Here is an 18,317-nt window from a genome sequence, read left to right on the forward strand (position 1 = left end):
TCAGCACAGTGGTATGGATGGTAGGGGTGACAGTTGCCGCAGGACCAGGGCTTGGTGACGAGAAGCAGCCCCAGGCAGGGCAGGAAACAGCCCAATCACAACACAGAGGGGAAGGACAGCACGCGGGCAACTCCCTGGGCTCTGGCTCCACCAGGGAGCCAGGCCGGAAGGCAGGTGGGTGGGGACAGCCATCAGGGCCCAGGCGGAGATCAGCAGAGTGCCCTCAGGTGGAGGTGAGTTTAATGGCGGAGCAGCTCACAGCCCTTTCCCCTGGTGGCCAACTCCCTGCAACAGAGCAGGGCTGGGCCAGCAGAGAGACGTTAAAACCCAAATCCCGACAGGAGGCACAGACCTGCACATGCACCACACCCACACACATACTCAGGGGACTGACAGGACACACGGGACACAGACCCGCCCTGCCTCTGGCCAGAGTCCTGTCCAAGACAATGGCGTGGGCTGCGCCTCAGTTCATCCGAGTCCCTCCCCAGCTCACTGGTCCAGGCCAAGGGATGGGAGAGGCTTTGAGTCTAGACCTTGTACAGCGTCTGCAGCAGACTGTGGCGGGCGAAGGAGCAGGATTCCAGGGCGCTGTTGGGCCTGCGGGGAAAAAAAGGGTCAGCAGGTGGGTGGATGCCTCTTGCTCCGTTTTCCAAGTGTGGGGTCCATTTTGGTGCCAGACTCATTTTTGTTAATTTGCACAATGACTCAGCAAGGGAGACATTAGCCCTCTGCCTTCTGCACACTGTGGGTGGGGGTGGGAGGTGTGAAAGGCTCAGAGAGCCAGGCACCCAAGGCCACACAGCCCAGAGCTGGCCAGAACACAGCCCCCCTCAGCCAGGCTCTCCAAGGGCCCTTCCAGCGGACATAGGCCAAGGAATCCTCACTGGCTGCCAGTGGCCACATAGGACTGGCCCACTAGAATCCAATCTGGATCGTAAGTAAATGGCTAGCCATTGTTTTTTTGGTTGCTTTTTTTTTTCTTTTTTTTTTTTGAGACGGAGTCTCACTCTGTCACTCAGGCTGGAGTACAGTGGTGCGATCTCGGCTCACTGCAAGCTCCACCTCCCGGGTTCACACCATTCTCCTGCCTCAGCCTCCCGAATAGCTGGGACTACAGGTGCCACCACCACGCCCGGCTAATTTTTTGTATTTTTAGTAGAGACAGGGTTTCACCATGTTAGCCAGGATGGTCTTGATCTCCTGACCTCGTGATCTTCCCACCTCGGCCTCCCAAAGTGCTGATTACAGGCATGAGCCACCGCGCCCGGCTGGTTGTTTTTTTCTTGAGACAGGGCCTCTCTTTGTTGCCCAGGCTGGAGTACAGTCCTAGAATCATAGCTCCCTGCATCCTTGACTTTCCAGGCTCAGGTGATCCTCCTGCCTCATCCTCCCAAGTAGCTGGGACCACAGGTACACACCACCACACCCGGCTAATTTTGTATTTTTTGTTGAGATGGGGTTTCACGAATGTTGCCCAGGCTGGCCTTGAACTCCTGGGCTCAAGTGATCCAGTTGCCTCAGCCTCCTAAAGTGCTGGGATTAAAGATGGGAGCCACTGCGCCTGAGCTGGCTGTTGTTGCCCTCAATATCATTAGTTTCACTGCAAAGGAAGAAACTGAGGCAAGACTCTGGGGGACTGGGCAAGTGCAGGATGCAGCCAGGACCAGGCCTGACAATACCTCTGGCCTGCAGCCAATGAACAGGCCAGGATCTGCGCCAGGCCGGGCATCCCAGACCATTTGGCTGGGAGCTGAGGGAAGAGGGTCCGTGCATATCACTACATAGTTAATCAGTCACCCTGGACAAGACCCAGGGGGCAGACTGAGGCCTGTGCTGGAGGTTGGGCAACAAGCTGGGAAAAGGCATTCTGCTCTGACCAACAAGGGCAAGGGGTGCATGCCCAGGCTTAGGATAGCACAGGGGCTGCCAGGGATACAGAGGGAACTACTCTGATCAGCGGGCAGGAAGGACACAAAGGACTTGGGTGCAGGTGCAGGCAGGGGCTGGGGCCACTGGCCAAACAAGCTCTGGACAGCATGGGCAAAGCTCGGCACTGCAGCAACAGCACTGCTGTGGAAAGGGACTCAGGGAGAGCACACTGTGCTGGGGTGGGGTGGGGTGGGGTGGCGGTGAGGCTGTGGCCAGCCACAAGATTCACAGTGAGGCTCGACCTAGCCCCCGGCAGAGGAGGGCAACAGTGAGATCTGCCATTCACCAAGGCCAGTCCAGCTGCAACCCAAGGAGTGGTCTGGTGGGGGATACGCGGCCAGAAGGTAAGGCCTGGCTAAGGAGGCAGCGCCATGCAGACGCTGGAGTGGACAGGGCTACCGCAGCACTAGCTGGGTGCTGGAGGCCAGTGGGGGTCACTCACGCTCCGCCAGCCCCGCCTCCTCACATGTACCAAGCATCCTGCCTCGGCTGGTGGGCTCTGGGCTCCCCCAGCAAAGGGACTTCCTTGCTCCTCTGCCTGCCCCACTTCCCCGGATGGCACCGAGTGACTGGAAGTGTGGCTGGTCAGGGCGCTTGGAGACAATCTCACCTAACCCCCCGGTTGGGCAAATGGGGAGACTAAGGCCTGATGAAGGCCACAGGTTGGCCAGAGGCCACACAGGGCCTTCAGAGGGCAAGCCTCCCGACCCCTCCCTGGTGGGGCCTTGCCTCTCTTAGTTGACTGTGCCCATCACCCCATCAATGCCCCGGGACCCCCCAGGACCCTCCAGAACAAGGCCAAGGTTCACACATTGCTGGGCATTTGGCGGCTCCTGTGGCAATGTGTATCCCCAGGAGAGGGCCCGGGGCTGCAGAGCCTGGTGTGACCAGGCCCCTTTGTCCTGCGCTGCTGTGAACGTGGACAAAAAGCCACTTCAGAGATGTCACCAAGTGCAGCACCTCGCTCAGCAGACGTGGGTCTGGACACTGGCCCAGCCTCTTGCTAGTGCGTGACCAAGGGAAACTCCTTAACCAACCCGGTGCTCCTCATCTGCAAAATGGGGGCGTCGCATGTCTCCTCTCTCACTGTCCCTGAGCCCCATTGTCCTCAGCTGGGCAGAGGGGAGTGGGCCTCCCAAGGGTGCAAGGCAGATGCTGAGAGCCCAGGAGGCATGAGGGCCTCTCATGCACCTGAGCGGGGCCAGCAGGCTGGCTGGGCTGGGCCTCCCGGGACTGGGCGCCTTCAGAACTGGCCAGAGAAGCCTGAGAGGGCAGGCACTGGCAGAAGGACAAGGCCACACTCACTTGGTCATGAACGCCAGCAGCAGGGGTGCAAGGGCCTTGGGGAAATAGTCCTGCTGCACCATGTGGTTCAGCGCCATCAGGGGGCCGTACAGGTTGGCAATGGCCTTGACCTTGTCTTCACTCTGTGAGGGGAACACAGTGAAAGGCGGGGTGAGCTTCAAAGTCACCTGGGGGGCCCCTGGACTCCACCAGTGCCCACAACTGAGTCTGGCCGGAACCTCCTCGTGAAGACCAAGGCTGCTGGGGCAGACCCAGGCCTCAGGGCCCAGTGGGCGAGACGGCTCAGGACTTGAGGTGAGGGAGGTTGGCGGGCATGGCTAAGGCAGCTTCTGTGCAGACCCCACCCACCTCCCTCCCGGGCCTGCTGTTTCTTCCGGCCTCACCTTGAGCAGACCCATGTGCACGAGAAGCCTGGTGAGGAAGGTGTTGGAGTTGAAGGACGAGGAGCTGAAAGCCTTCTTCATCAGGGCATCTGTAGGGAGAAGCAGCAGGGGCAGGCTGCTGGCTACGGCAGAGGGCTGGGCCAAGGCACCCAGGGGTCCCCCAACACTGTGCACACACAGGCTCGCCTGCTTCCTTGCCTTGATGAAGAGGCGAACATGAGAGGGACGGCAGAGACACATGAACCAGAGGGAGGGGCAGTTGGCATCAGGGGATGGGCTCAGTCCATCTACCAGCTGTGACACTCTGGCCCTTGCCCATCCTGGCCTCAGGTGTAAAATGGGCATGGGGATGACACCCACCATGCTCACCTCACACCGTGGGAATGGAGATTTCTTGAGGCAGGCTACCACTGGGGAGGATTCAGGTTATTTTGGCGAGGTAAGGGGACGTGCAGGGACTGTGCTAGGCTTCCTGGGAAACAGAACTAGGGCAACTTGTTCCCAAAAATGCCCACGGGCAGGCCCTCAAGGATCAGGCTTGTGTCTGGCCCCCACCTCCTTCCGAGCCTCATTTCCCACTGGCCGCCCTCCCCGCTTCGACGCCACACCAGGAAGAGGCACCACATGTCCTTCTACCCCTTTCTATCTTTTCCAGGAGCCGCGCCCCTCGCCTCAGGGCCCTTCCTCCCCTCTGCCTAACCAGAACTGGCCCAGGTTTCGTTAGATGTGGAGGCTCAGTCAAGCACATGGAAACAGGGTGGAAGGTGACAGGTGCTGGAATGGAGGAAACAGACAGGGTGGGGAGAGGGTTGTGATAGGGCTGGAGAGACGTGGGCTGGTGCTCCGAGGAAGCCCTCATAATGTTATGGGGAAAGGTGTCCTCTGTGCAAGGAACCTCCAGGTAGAGTGGACGTGAGCACAGAGGCTCCGAGGTGTGGACAAGGGCTCAGCTCTCACCATCCCTCCTCCTGATAGACCTGCGTCCATTGGGCTTGCGGATTTGACTGTCTGGACTTCCTAGAGCGGGCTCTGGGTTCTAACTGTATATGGCTGTGTGGATTTGGGAAAGGCCTCAGTTTCTCAGTGGTGAAAAACAGGGAGAAGAGCACCCAGCCAGCTCCACAGCAGGACCCTGACGGAGGAAAAACTCAAGGTGGCCAAAGAGCAGTTCCCATGAGAGCGCTGGGGCTGACGAGTTATGGCAACCACAAAGGATACCTGGGGCTCACGAGCATCAAGGGACAGAGGGCACCCAGGCCTCACCCAGCCCACATTACCTACTGCATCCTGCACTGCCGTCCTCACGGTAGCTTCGTCCTTGAACACAGATGACACCTTTAGGAAGGCAGAGACCACCTTCTCGGGGTCAGACGTGTCAGTCTGAGGACAAAAGAGACAATGGTTGGCCTGTGGCACATGGTGGAGATGTACCTGGGCTCTGACGCTAGCTAGGAGAGGCCTGGGCAGTACAAAGGCCCCTGGCCGGCAAGGACAGGTCCTGCCTTACCCCATGCTGTCCCTTCAGAGTCTGGCTTGGATTTGGCCTGCAGCAAGCACACATGCAGCATAGAGAGGGAATGAACGAGTGAATGAACAAGGATGAAAAATCATCCCAGCTGGGTGTGGTGGCTCATGCCTGTAACCCCAGCACTTTGGGAGGCTGAGGTGGGAGGATGGCTTGAGGCCAAAAGTTTGAGACCAGCCTGGGCAACACAGCAAGACCCCATGTCAACAAAAAGGAAAAAAATTAGCCAAGGATGGTGGTGCGTGCCTATAGTCTCAGCTACTTGGGAGGCTGAGGCAGGAGGACTGCTTGAGCCCAGGAGGTTGAGGTTGCACTGAGCCATGATTGTACCACTGCACTCCAGCCAGAGTGACAAAGCAAAACATTGTCTCAGGAAAAAAAAAAAAAAAAAAAAAAATCATTTCAGGGATCCAGTGGTCCTCATCTTGTAATCGAACTTGAAGAAATAATCTAGCATGTAGACAATACTCACAACGCAGAGCCGTTTACCTCAACCTCACAACAGGGAAAAGTGGAAAAAAACGTCAGAAACAGTGCCTGGCTTTTAAGCGCTACATCCACACATTGGAATAAAAATCCTGAGAAGAGTTTTATGGGCACAAGAAAGTGATGAATGGTGTTAAACCAAAGTGATAGGCCACAGAAAGGCTTACATCATCTGATTTATCATGTTAAAAGAAACAAAGAATACAGGCAAAACCTGACAAAGCAATTGGCCGAAATGTTAAGCCAACTCTGAGAGTGGGCCCGTTTGATTTCTCTGTAACCTCGGAGCCTCCGCTTTCTTATCTATAAAATAAGGGCTGGCCGGGTGCAGTGGCTCATGCCTGTAATCCTAGCACTTTGGGGGGCTGAGGTGGGTGGATCATGAGGTCAGGAGTTCGAGACCAGCCTGGCCAACATGGTGAAACCTCATCTCTACTAAAAATACAAAAATTAGCTGGGCGCGGGAGGCTGAGGCAGAAGAATCACTTGAACCCAGGAGGCAGAGTCTGCAGTGAGCCGAGATCGTGCCACTGCACTCCAGCCTGGGCGACAGAGTGAGACTCCGTCTCAAAAAATAAATAAATAAATAAATAAAAAATAAAATAAGGGCAGCAGAGTCTACATTTCATGTTGCCAAGAGGCTTAAATAAAATCATGCCCAAATACAGTGCCTGACAGAAAATGGATGCCCCAAAGATCATCTCTGAATGAATGAATGAGCCAACCAACAAGTGAGGCTGGAGTGAGGGCACCCGTCCTGCAATAGGCACGTCACTTCCAAAGGAGCCCTGGGCAACAGAGTTGTTCTCGAAGCAGCTGGGCTGACAGAACACGCAAAGAGAAGCCAAGGAGGGGGTGGGCACATGCAAGAGTCTTAAGGAAATTCCCTAACCCCAGTCAGCATGGGAGCTGGTGAGCTGCACTTTCTGTAGGCTGAGTGGGGAGGGAACATTTGCAACCCCTGGAGGCTTATAAATACCCTGGACATTTGAGCGTGTTGTAACAGTGGCAGGCCAAGCCTCCCCGCTCCCAGCTGACAGCGTCGCACCCCCAGGTCCCTGAGCTGTTCGTCCCTTTTCTCTAACAGCTCCAAAAGCCACAGCGCATACAGCGTGGGGGTCGAGGTGTGGTTATTACCTGCTGGGCTATCAGCACGGAGCTCTTGGGCCCTAGGCGCAGCAGCTTCTCTGGAGAGGGAAAAGCCAGGAAGGTGGAGACGTCTGCAGGAGGTGGGGAGGACAGCACGGGAGCTGGCTCCTGGGAAGTAGGGGCACAGAGGCTCTGGAGAATTCCGGACCCCAGACTCCCCAACACAGCTGTGCCCATCCCCACACCCAGCACATCCACCCTTCACTCCAGCCCATCTAGGCTCAAAGTCTAGAATTCTTCCTCCCACTCAGCTGCATTTCCCATCTATCAACATCACCCAGAGATGCTGGCCCTGGATGGCTGTTGGTCCAGGAGCCTTTGGGGTGAGGGGGAAGCCACCTCCCTGGGACTCAAAAAACCTGCTACGGCCAAGTGGATCCTCGTCATGACATGCAGTGCCCCAGAAGTGACTACAGAGGCAATGGGGGCTAAAGTGGGTCCCTGTAGAACTACAGTCCAGCCTGGGTAAGCCCTGCTAGCACCAGAGGTGCCCAGAGAAAAACCTGAATTGAGGCGCACCTAGCCATTTGTTTAATTGCTTCCATAAACCAGAGAAGCAGCCCAATTCAGCATAAGCGTGGGGAGTCCTTGTCCAGAGCCAAGTTCTCCAGGAGCTTTACTTAGGAACCTGACAGGGAAGGCAAATGAATGAACTGGAGGTGTGGCAGCCCTGATGCCACCAGCCCCGGGCCAGACAGGGGACACCAAGTGCCCAAGCCAGGTCATGGCCCAGCCACCATCCCAGGAATGGGGGAGCGGTTCCTAAGGGTCACCAAGACAATCCTCTGGTGGGTGGGAAAAAAAAAATCAGAATTTCTATTTATGCTTATTTGTTTCTTCTTTCAGAAGTCCTTATGCATATCTTATAATATACATAATGCAGCAGCACTGCCACTTATAAATAGACATTTATATTGGGGTAAATAGAAATATAGGTAACTACGGCCGGGTGCGGTGGCTCAACGCCTGTAATCCCAGCACTTTGGGAGGTCGAGGCGGGTGGATCACCTGAGGTCAGGAGTTCAAGACCAGCCTGGCCAACATGGCGAAGCCCCGGCTCTACTAAAGATACAAAAATTAGCCAGGCGTGGTGGCAAGCATCTGTAATCCCAGCTGTTTGGGAGGCTGAGGCATGAGAATCGCTTGAACCTGGCAGGCAGAGGTTGCAGTCAGCTGAGATCACACCACTGCACTCCAGCCTGGGTGACAAGAGTGAGACTCCGTCTCAAAAAAAAAAAAAAAGAAATATAGGTAACTATCATTACACTGGGACCATTTTCTTTTTTTTACTCAATATCATGCAATAAAAAAAAATGTTTGTGGCTACTATGCTTAAGGAGACACCCCTACCCCACTGTGAAAGTGCCTCGGGATTTCACGTTCTCAGGACCAAGGCTCTGATCGCGGCAAATGATAGAAACTCACCCCAGTGTTAGGGTCCAGAATCTTCCGTGAGGGCGTGGCTGACTTCTCTCCCTGCCCTTGCTGCTGAGGCTCTTCTTCCTCTTCCTCCTCCTCTTCCTCCTCTTCCTCATCTTCCTCCTCCTCCTCTTCTTCTGCTTCCTCTTCTTCCTCTTCTCCTTCCTCCTCCTCCTCCTCGTCCTCGTCATCACTGCAGAAAGAGCTGGCTGAAGCAGATCCTCTTTACCCAGCAGCCCAGGTTGGCTCCAAGGCCTAGCTCCATAAGCCCAGAGACCTTACCTCAGCCAGGCGGGAGAGAGCCTGGTGGGGTGGGAGCACCTGCTCCCAGGGCAGGGGCAGGTGGATCACCAGGGAAATCCACGCTGTGGACACAAAAGAATCAGATCGGCCAGGCACGGTGGCTCATGCCTGTAATCCCAGCACTTTGGGAGGCCGAGGCGGGTGGATCACGAGGTCAGGAGATCGAGACCATCCTGGCTAACTCAGTGAAATCCCATCTCTACTAAAAATACAAAAAATTAGCCAGGTGTGGTGGCGGGCACCTGTAGTCCCAGCTACTCGGGAGGCTGAGGCAGGAGAATGGTGTGAACCCGGGAGGCGGAGCTGGCAGTGAGCCGAGATTGTGCCACTGCACTCTAGCCTGGGTGACAGAGCGAGACCCTGTCCCCCCCACCCAAAAAAAAATCAGATCTTGTCCCTGTCCTCAAGGAGCCCCAGGTTTCATGGGGAGACAGAAAAGGAAGACAGCTTTGTCACACCTACAGCCCAGGGCTTGGCAGGAACACTGCCCAGGTTGAGATGCCAGGGCAGGGGCGCCCACATCCACATGACCTCAGGAAGCTACAGGTGTGGGAGAGGAAGAAGAGTAGGGGTATCCTTGCCCCACAGGAAGGCTGGTCCATTTCCCAGGGACAGTGGGGCCTGTGAGGTTCAGCCCACCTCAGAGTCCCCAGTTCCCAGCCTCAGCTCAGGGCCTAGCACCGAGGAGACACGACTGAGTATCTGACACACAAATGAGGCTGACTTGGAGATGCGAGGGGCACAGGGAGCCAGATGCTGATGGCCCAGTCGGACTTGGATCCAGGAGATGGCCGCTCCCCGGCCACCCACCTTCGCCTCCAGGTAGACTCCCAAGGCCCCACAGTCTCTTCCTTTCTAGAGTCAGCATCTTAAGAACAATCCTGAGTGCAGCCCCTTCTGGCTGCCCCCCCCTCCCACCCCCATCACTCCCCAGGCCCCCACATCAGGATGAGATCTGGCCTCACCCCTTCAGAGGCCTCCCCAACTCCACCACTCTACAGGATGGCCCCGCTCAGCCCGTACGAGCTCCTCTGTTGAATGGACAACTCATTCTGTCTCCACCCCATGAGACAGAAACCCTGACTGTCCCACCCTTATAGCCCTGATGCCTAGTGTATGACCTGGTACATAACAGGAGTGCAACCAACGTTTCTGAATAAATACAAGTAGAAACAAATAAAGGGGCCAGGTGTGGTGGTGGGTGCCTGTAATCCCAGCTACTTGGGAGGCTGAGGCAGGGGAATCACTTGAACCCAGGAGGTGGAAGCTGCAGTGAGCCGAGATCGTGCCACTGTACTTTAGCCTGGGCAACAGAGCAAGACTCCATCTCAAGAAAAAAAAAAAGAAAGAAAGAAAGGAATGGCCTGACCCCGACCTCTGGGGCCACCCACCCCGAGTTCCCTACCTGAGGGACGTCAGCACCTTGGCCATGTTGAAGCCCTCCAGCACCTCCTGAAGCTGTTCACAGCCTTCTTCTCCCAGGGTGTTGCCTGCTCAAGGGGAGGGAAGAGCAGTCAGCCGGGGTGCCAGGGTCAGCCTAGCAGACCTGTGCAGAGGCCTCCCCCATCCGACTACCATTCAGGTCCAGCTTCTCCAGCTCAGCTTTGTCTGCCATGGCCTCAGCAACAGCCAGGGCAGCATCCCTCTTGATTTCACAGAATGACAAGTTCAGCTCCTGAAAATAAGAGGAAGGGTTGGAGGCAGGCAGAAACCCGGGCCAGGACACCAGGTTCTACTCTAAGCCTCAGTTTCCCAAAGTGAGGATATGGCAGGCTCTGTCCTCCAGGTTGGGCAAAGTGGGCAGGAAGAATAACACCACCAACAAAAATAATGCCCTGCAGCCAACGATGAGTCACGTACTGTGTTTACTTAAATTATACGACAGTGACGTACAGCGCTCCCTGACTCCCGCTTTAGAAATGAAGAAACCATGGCTCAGAGGGGTGTGGAGGCCCACACAGCATCACAGGGCCCAAAGTGGAGGAGCTGGGATATGGACGCAGGCCCACCTGCCTTCAGACCAGACCCCTGTGCCCCCAGCCGCCCCACCACCCACAGACCCCAGAGGGAGGACATCAGGCATCCAGGCTGGCACCTTTAGCTTGGGCAGGCCGCCGCGGATGGCATCTGCAATGGCAACTGCACCCTTGGAGCGCACCAGGCAGTCCCCAAAATTAATCACCTCCACCTGCCGCAAGGTCTTCAAGGTCTGTGAGGGGGAAGCAAGGGTCCAGAGTGAGGGTGCAGAACACACCCCAGCCCTCAGCAAGCCCCGGGGCCCCACACGGTCACATCCCACACCAGCCACCACATACTGTCCTCCTCTGCAAGTCACCAGCTTTGCCGTCTTCTCCTTGTTGGCCTCTGGGCCCCTGGCCAAACCTCTTCCACCCCTCCCCACGTTATGGCCAGAACTCTTCCTGAGACCAACTGAGCAAGGCTCCTGCCCGAGTCTCTGGGCCTTCCACACATAAGCTGATCCCTCTGCCTGAAACACCCATCCCCCACCCTCTGTCCACAGAAAGACCACTTGCCCTATACAACTTAGCCAAAATGTGATCTCTGCCAGGAAGCCTGCCCTAAGTCTGATTTGAACTTCCTTCTGGAGTGTTTCCCAATACCTGCACACATCTCTGCTAACACATAGGCAGCCGGACTAGCCTTCTGTGGGGCCACGGGGCCCTGGCAGCCAAGAAGCCACTGCATTCAGAGCCCGGCACTGTTACCACTGGCAGCTTCCTTCCCTCCTCGAGCTAGGGTCTCCCTGAAGGCGGCGTCTTTGGCTCAACCCTGTGTGGCCTGCACTTGGTACAAAGCCAAGCACTAAATGGGGCTCAAAAAACAGCTGCTGGGCCAGGCACAGTGGCGTGCACCTGTAATCCCAGCTACTCAGAAGGCTGAGGTGGGAGGATCACTTGAGCCCAGAAGTTCAAGACCAGCTTGGGCAACAGTAAGACTCCGTCTCAAAAAGTGATAATAAATAACAAAACAAACAACAGCTGCTGAACAAATCAACCAGGAAAACAGATGTGGGGAGCAGCCTGCTCCTGTGCAGCCTGAGAACAAACCAGCGCCAGCCGCTGGGGGCCACAGAGGCGGCTCAGGAGAAGGTGGCATGAAGAATCAGAGCTGCGCGAGGAGGGCGCGGGTTACCTTGGGACCTGCAACCCTGTTCAGGACGTGTTCAAAGAGATGGAGTCATGGGGCACACACCCAGGGGGCAGGCAGGGGGTAGAGGAGTCCCTGCTAAACGGAGCCCCGGCTTCCCTGGAAAGACAGCAGCCAGCCTAACTGGCTCTGCCACACTCGCCTCACCTCGGCCATGGCCACGGCGCCCTTCTCAGTGAAGGTGTTGTCATTCAGGTTGATGACCCGCAGCAGGGGGTTGACAGCGAAAGCCTGGGCCAGGGCAGTGATGCCAGGGTGGTTGATCCCATTCTGTGGCATGTGGACCTCCTCCAGGGTCCCGATGACCTGTGAAGAGGGGGCAGAGAGTGGAGGGGGCCCCGAGTGCCAGGTTATATCCAGCAGGCAGGAGAGCAATTCCACACAGCAGGCACAGGAATGGGCTGCCGCCAGCACAGGACAGGGGCTCGTCTGTGGGATTTTGGGGCATGGCTGCATCTGACTCTTTCCACAACCTCAGGAGGGAGGTCTACTGCCTGGGATAGGATCCCACCAGAGAAAAGACTAGGGATCAAAGAGGCAAAGTGACTTGCCCCGGGTCACAGAGCTCTAGATCCAGCAAGTCGATTTCTTGTTCTCAGTCTGGTGTCCTCGGCACAGCGGCGACCCTGGCTCTGGTGGGCAGTCACTCACGGCCCTTCTCTGGATGACATAGCTCCATGTGACCTTTCTTTCTTGGGGGCCCTCCTAGCCCATCCACCTACACAACATAACCCCTTCGACATGGCGTCCTTCTCTAGGGATGAGGAGGGTGTTCCCTGGCCCATGCAGCCCTATCGCGCACCCTGGCCTTTTGATACCCATTCTCTCTGCCTCCTTATTTTCTTTTTCTTTTTGCTTTTTTTGAGACGGAGTCTCGTTCTGTCACCCAGGCTGGATTGCGGTGGCATGATCTTGGCTCATCGCAACCTCCGCCTCCCAGGTTCAAGTGATTCTCCTGCCTCAGCCTCCTGAGTAGCTGAGATTACAGGCGTGCACCACCACACCCGACTAATTTTGTATTTTTAGTAGAGATGGGGGTTTCACCATGTTGGGCAGGCTGGTCTCGAACTCCTGACCTCAGGTGATCCAGCTTCCTCGGCCTCCCAATGTGCTGGGATTACAGGCGTGAGATACCACACCCGGCCAGTCAGCATTTTCTTGACAGGCTAACTCATATGAGTTCTAGGGCTCTTGTTTTGGTCACCTCCTCTCCCAGAAAGGCTTCCTGGATTCCCCCAGCCAGGGGCCAGTGCGCTTCCTCTGTGCTCCCGGAGCACCTGGTCCCTCCTCTATCGTGGTGGTCCTCATCCTGCCTACATTCAAAGCCTATATTCTGCAGCCCACCAGCCCCTGAGGTTTGGAGGAGAGGGCCGTGTCCCAGTCTCCACTGTGACCCAGGACTGAGGGTTGGCCTGGCATAACTGTGCCAAGGAACCTTCCGCTGTCTTCAGGTGCTCAGTGCAGCATGAGGCAATGCGGGGAGCGGGTGGTCCACAAATAAATACAGGAAGGCCAACTTGGGCACACTCCAGGTCAGGCCTTCTTAATATTTTCTCTGCCATGAACCCTTCAGGCAGTCTGGTGAAGCCCCTGGGTCCCCTCCTCAAAAAAAATTTTTTTTTTTTAATTTTAAGATAAATTATACAGAATTACAAAGGAAATCAACTCAGTTGGAACAGTTATCAAAACATTTAGGAAAAAACTCCAAACGCATGCTGTAGTGATATACAAACTTCTTGTTAATGCACTAAATAACAAGACCTAGGGGTGGGTCCAATATTACTGTAATTTTGATGTAGTGAGAAATATTTCTATATATCAACAATAACTATAACTTCATATGAAACATCTGTGATTTCCACTGGGGATAAAGTCACAAGATTTTCTTTTTATTTATTTTTTTAAAAACTTTAAGCTGGGCGCAGAGGCTTATGCGCACAATCCCAGCACTTTTAGGAGGCCAAGGTGGGTGGATCACCTGAGGTCAGGAGTTTGAGACCAGCCTGGCTAACATGGTGAAACCCCATCTCTACTAAAATACAAAAATTAACTAGGTGGGCATGGTGGTGCGCACCTGTAGCCAGCTAATCGGGAGGCTGAGGTGGGAGGATCACTTGAGCCTGGGAAGCTCCAACTGCAGTGGGCTGAGATTGCACCGTTGTACTCCAGCCTGGGCAACAGAGTGAGACCCTGTCTCAACAAAAGTTTTTTTTTGGGGTTCAGGGACTACATGTGCTTGTTTGTTATGTGGGTAGTCACAGGCCTTTCTAATGCTGTGAGGTTTATTGTCTACATGCATAATCAAAGGTCACACTACATATTTTAGCTACATTAGTAATAAATAATGATGTTATTTTTTCCTCAACCATGTTCACAGACCCCTGAATTCTATCCACATACTGGGGGGGGTTAAGAACCCCCATTTTAAGACCAGGGGACACCTATGAAGGCTCAGCACAACCACAGCGCACCCCCTCCTCCCAGTGCACTGAGGACAGCAGGCTGAGGGCAGGGAGGGATCCAAGGATGGCAACGAGGCCCTCACCAGCTCCAGAGGAGGCAGCAGGAGCTCCCCTGCAGCCAGGGGTGCAGGGAGACACAAGGCAGATCTCTGCGATGTCCACTTGGCACTGAAGAAGGCAAAGGGTGTCTACAGGCAGCCTCGGTGGGCAGCCAGGACAGTGGGTGCCATTCCGGCCCGTATGAGCAATGCTCCTAGGATACTGTTTGCTGAAGAAAACATTTAAATTAAGAGAAGAGGGGCCAGGCGTGGTGGCTCACGCCTGTAATCCCAGTACTTTGGGAGGCCCAGGCAGGCAGATAACTTGAGGTCAGGAGTTCGAGACCACCTGGCCAACATGGTAAAACCCCGTCTCTAATAAAAATACAAAAATTAGCTGGGTGTGGTGGCAGGTGCCCGTAATTCCAGCTACTCGGGAGGCTGAGGCAGAACTGCTTGAACCTGGGAGGCGAAGACTGCAGTGAGCCAAGATCGCACACTGCACTCCAGTATGGCTGACAGAATGAGAATCTGCCTCAAAAAAAACAGAAAAGAGAGGAGGGAGACAGACCCCAAAGTTTTCAGTCCTGTTAGGGGCAAGTGTAGCCTCTGCTGGCACTCACGGTCGGGGACTCAGCAATGTCCTGCGGGGATGGGTAGAGGAGGAGAGTGGAAGAGGAGTGGGGACAAGGTCACCTGAGAGCATGTCATTTGACACCTGAGCCCTGCGGCTGCCCCTGCCTATCTCCGTCTTGGAAGTCTGGTATGTTCCTTCTCTGTGCCCCACACCAGGGGCTGGGCCAGGCTACTGTCAGCATTCGCACCATCTAACTTCACCACTTCTGAGCCTGGCAGATGACACTCCTTGGTCAGAGGGGCCTTCCTGGCCTGAAGCCCCACGGGCTGGCTCACCTGAGGGAGCCAGTCACACACCTTTCCAGAAAGTCACACACCTTTCCAGAAATGCACGGCAGGAATCCTGGCTCATTTTCAGATGGGTTAACAGGCTTGGAGAGGGCACGTGACGCCCCAGGTCTCTTGGTTGAGTGCCAGCCCTGGGATTAGCATCCAGAACTGTCAGCCTACTATGCCGAGTGCACCTCAAGGCCGCAGCGGCAGGATGGACAGAAACCACTCACCCTAAAAGCTTCTGCCAAGGCAGTGGCGCCATCGTTCTCCAGACGGTTTCTGCCAGCCACAAAGACCTTCAGGGACAGAGGCTTGCCTTGGGCACTGGATTTCCGGTGACATTCGGTCAGAGCTGCAGCCAGGATCTGTGGGGAAAGGCAAGGGGCCCAGGCCATGGGCAGGAGCCCCTTCTCCCAGCGGGGTGGCCACTGCCACTGAACTGCTCCTCAACATCCCACACCACCCATCGGTGCAGGTCAAGGCACACAGGACTGCTAACAGCACAATAGTCACACCTTCCATATGCTTAGCACTTCAGTTACAAAAGGTTTTTATCTCTAATGCTGTGTCACACCAGCCTGAGAGGTTTAGATTCACTTTCGAGACAGGGAGACCAAGCCCTACTGAGCAAAGGGAGAGACCACATGGAGTGCATGAACTTTCAGCCAGGTCCAGGGGAAGGACTTCCTAGTCAGCTCACTTCACTGTCTAAGGCCCTCTGCTAGGTGGGAACATCATGACTTCCGTTTTCCAGCTGAAGAAATCCAGGGTAAGAGGAATGGAAACTTTCTTATGGTCAATAAACAAGTGGTGGACTCTGGACCAAAGCCCAAATCTTCCAGCTTCTCTTCCACACACCACAATGTCCAAGGGAGCCAGCTGCCAAGTCCACGGTCCAGACGAACCTGTCTGATACATGCCTGTGCCTAAGCTGGCCAGGCACAGCAGGGGCTTGCCAGCTGGTGGTAAAAACCTAACACCCAGCTTGCCCTGTCCCTGGTGTGGTGCCAGGAAGTAGCTTCTACGCTGGTTACACCATTAGGAAAAGCACTGAAAAACGGAGACTGACCAATGGGAATCAGAGCCCATGGTAAATGCGACATAAAAGAATCACGAGCTAGTGCACCAAGAGAGAAGTGATGTTTGCAGAGCACCTGCTAGGGCCTGGGCATCCTTGGCATATTTTCTCGTTTCAACCTCAACACCAGCCTGGGAGGCAGGCAGGATTGGCCGTACTTTACAGATGAGGAAGCTGAGGCTCTGAGAGATGAGTGAATTGGCCAAGGTCACCCGGCAAGTATTTAGCAAAGCCGCACATGGCGGGTAGGTTGGCCTAACTCCTGGCATGAGACTGCACACAGCCGTCCTTGAGGAACAGAAAAGCCAGCACCTGCCTGACTCCACAGTGGTGATGGTGGATCACGCACACACAATCACACACACACTCAGGGTAGAGACATCAAACTTCGGCCAAAGACCAGCCTCCGAGGAAGCTACTCAGCAGCAGCAGCTGACTGCTAGGTCACCCCCATTCTCCCAGATTCCCTGGAGGCCATGTGGTGAGGACCTTAGCTCCTGCAGGAGTCCAACTTGGGTATGGAGAGTTCCCAAGCACAGGGCCATGCCTCTTGCCCCGCCAACACCTCTGGGACCTTCTATTCTCATGGTGCATGGCGCAGAAACCACACTAAACACACTGCGCAGAAGAAAAAGATTCCAAAGGACCTGCGGGCCTTGGTTAGACACCCAGACCATGGCGTATGAGCTCCCAAGAGGCAAAGGTCAACAAGGCGGAGACCCAGAGACCTAATCAAACCAGTGGTCAGGGAGGCGCAATCAAACTCCAGGGTGGGCCTGTCTGCCCAGGAGGCCCTCTGGCCCTGGGTCTAAAACTCATTCCCCAACTCACCCCACTGCAAGTATAGGACAGGCCAGACAACTCCTGGCCAGTAGGAAAGCTCCCTGAGCCTCGGTTTCCAGGCACTGCTGAGAAGGAGAAGGGAAGTAATGGAAGGAAAACCAAAGCACTTTCCTAAAATAGAGTCTCTGGCTCTCCCAGCGTATCCCACTCACTCTAGGTTGGGCCACACCTGCTTTCTGTGCTGATGCAAACATTTTTATATGTTTCTGTTTGTTTTTTGTTGTTGTTGTTCTTTTTTTTTTTTTTTTTTTTGAGACAGAGTTTTGCTCTTATTGCCCAGGCTGGAGTGCAGTGGTGCCATCTCGGCTCACTCCAACCTCCGCCTCCCAGGTTCAAGCAATTCTCTTGCCTCAGCCTCCCGAATAGCCGGGACTACAGGCACCTGCCACCACACCCAGCTAATTTTTGTATTTTTAGTAGAGATGGGGTTTCACCATGTTGGCCACGCTGGTCTCGAACTCCTGACCTCAGGTGATCCACCCGACTCAGCCTCCCAAAGTGCTGGGATTACAGGCGTGAGCCACTGTGCCACTATGCCCGGCCCATTTTTACATCTTAACACAGGGATAGCTTATTGCCCAAGTGGACTTGGGGGAGGGCTGGCTAAGGCACGCACAGAGCCTGCCCCTGCTCACCCTCCCATCAGGCCGAGGGACACAGGCACCCTCTGCAGGGGAGGCCACTCCAGCTACTCAGCCTGGGGCTCCATGGGCCTCACAGCACTAGCTATGTGATCCACTCCACTCCATCTCTCTAAGCCTATGCTGAGTCATGTGGAAAAACGAGGATGGCACCAGCCACCTTTCAGTGTGGGTGGGAAAAGTTAAGGTATTGCATATTCAAATAAGATGTCCCCAACTGCTGTTAGTTCCATGTCCCCAGCCCTTTTCTCCCTTTGGTTAGAAAGTGTGTGTAGGGGCTGCAGCCTGGCACTCAGTGTCCTCCAACCCTGGGTCTAAAGGCACTGGGATGGAGTTGGAAGAGAATAATACAGCAGGCCACCCTTGATGCAGGTTCTGGGAAGCAAAGAAGCTCCACTCTACACTGACCAGCCCAACATGAAGCTCTACACTGACCTTGCCTGAGGACACCCCCCTGGGCAAGGCCCTGTCCAGGAATAAAGGTGAGCTGTGACAGTGCCCCCCTGAGCGTACGCTCCTCTTTTCAGACTCCCTCTGCCTATGTGCCAGGCTCTACCAGCTGCTCTGTGGGTACAGTGAGTACAGGGATGCCCCAAGCCCTGAGTTTTGCAGAGCCAGCAGGCTGGAGCAGGTATGCAGCGGCACTCCCTCTGCGTTGCCAAGCCAACCCAAGAAC

At 55.2% G+C, this 18,317-nt stretch overlaps 1 protein-coding gene across 6 annotated transcripts in view; it reads right to left on the bottom strand.

Moving 5' to 3' along the window:
- Window positions 1-209: 209 nt before the first annotated feature.
- The window catches only part of RANGAP1 (Ran GTPase activating protein 1), a 63,844-nt gene continuing 45,736 nt past the window's right edge, over window positions 210-18,317 (bottom strand). For 4 of the 6 annotated variants that reach the window (XM_032138838.2, XM_058431812.1, XM_032138840.2 and 1 more), the window contains exons 6-16: window positions 15,310-15,444; window positions 11,818-11,976; window positions 10,598-10,711; window positions 10,078-10,177; window positions 9,908-9,992; window positions 8,206-8,392; window positions 6,769-6,888; window positions 4,898-5,000; window positions 3,621-3,709; window positions 3,238-3,359; window positions 210-600 (exon numbers count right to left, since the gene is read on the bottom strand). In XM_032138838.2, coding sequence (XP_031994729.2) covers window positions 531-600; window positions 3,238-3,359; window positions 3,621-3,709; window positions 4,898-5,000; window positions 6,769-6,888; window positions 8,206-8,392; window positions 9,908-9,992; window positions 10,078-10,177; window positions 10,598-10,711; window positions 11,818-11,976; window positions 15,310-15,444 — 1,284 coding nt within the window. In that variant the 3' untranslated portion in view covers window positions 210-530. Of the gene's footprint in view, window positions 601-3,237; window positions 3,360-3,620; window positions 3,710-4,897; window positions 5,001-6,768; window positions 6,889-8,205; window positions 8,393-8,481; window positions 8,565-9,907; window positions 9,993-10,077; window positions 10,178-10,597; window positions 10,712-11,817; window positions 11,977-15,309; window positions 15,445-18,317 lie in introns of those variants that run through there. The other 2 variants (XM_058431810.1, XM_058431813.1) reach the window with 2 other exon arrangements.

Source organism: Hylobates moloch, unplaced genomic scaffold (genome assembly GCF_009828535.3).
Source record: "Hylobates moloch isolate HMO894 unplaced genomic scaffold, HMol_V3 SCAFFOLD_19, whole genome shotgun sequence".
NCBI classification, from domain to species: domain Eukaryota; kingdom Metazoa; phylum Chordata; class Mammalia; order Primates; family Hylobatidae; genus Hylobates; species Hylobates moloch.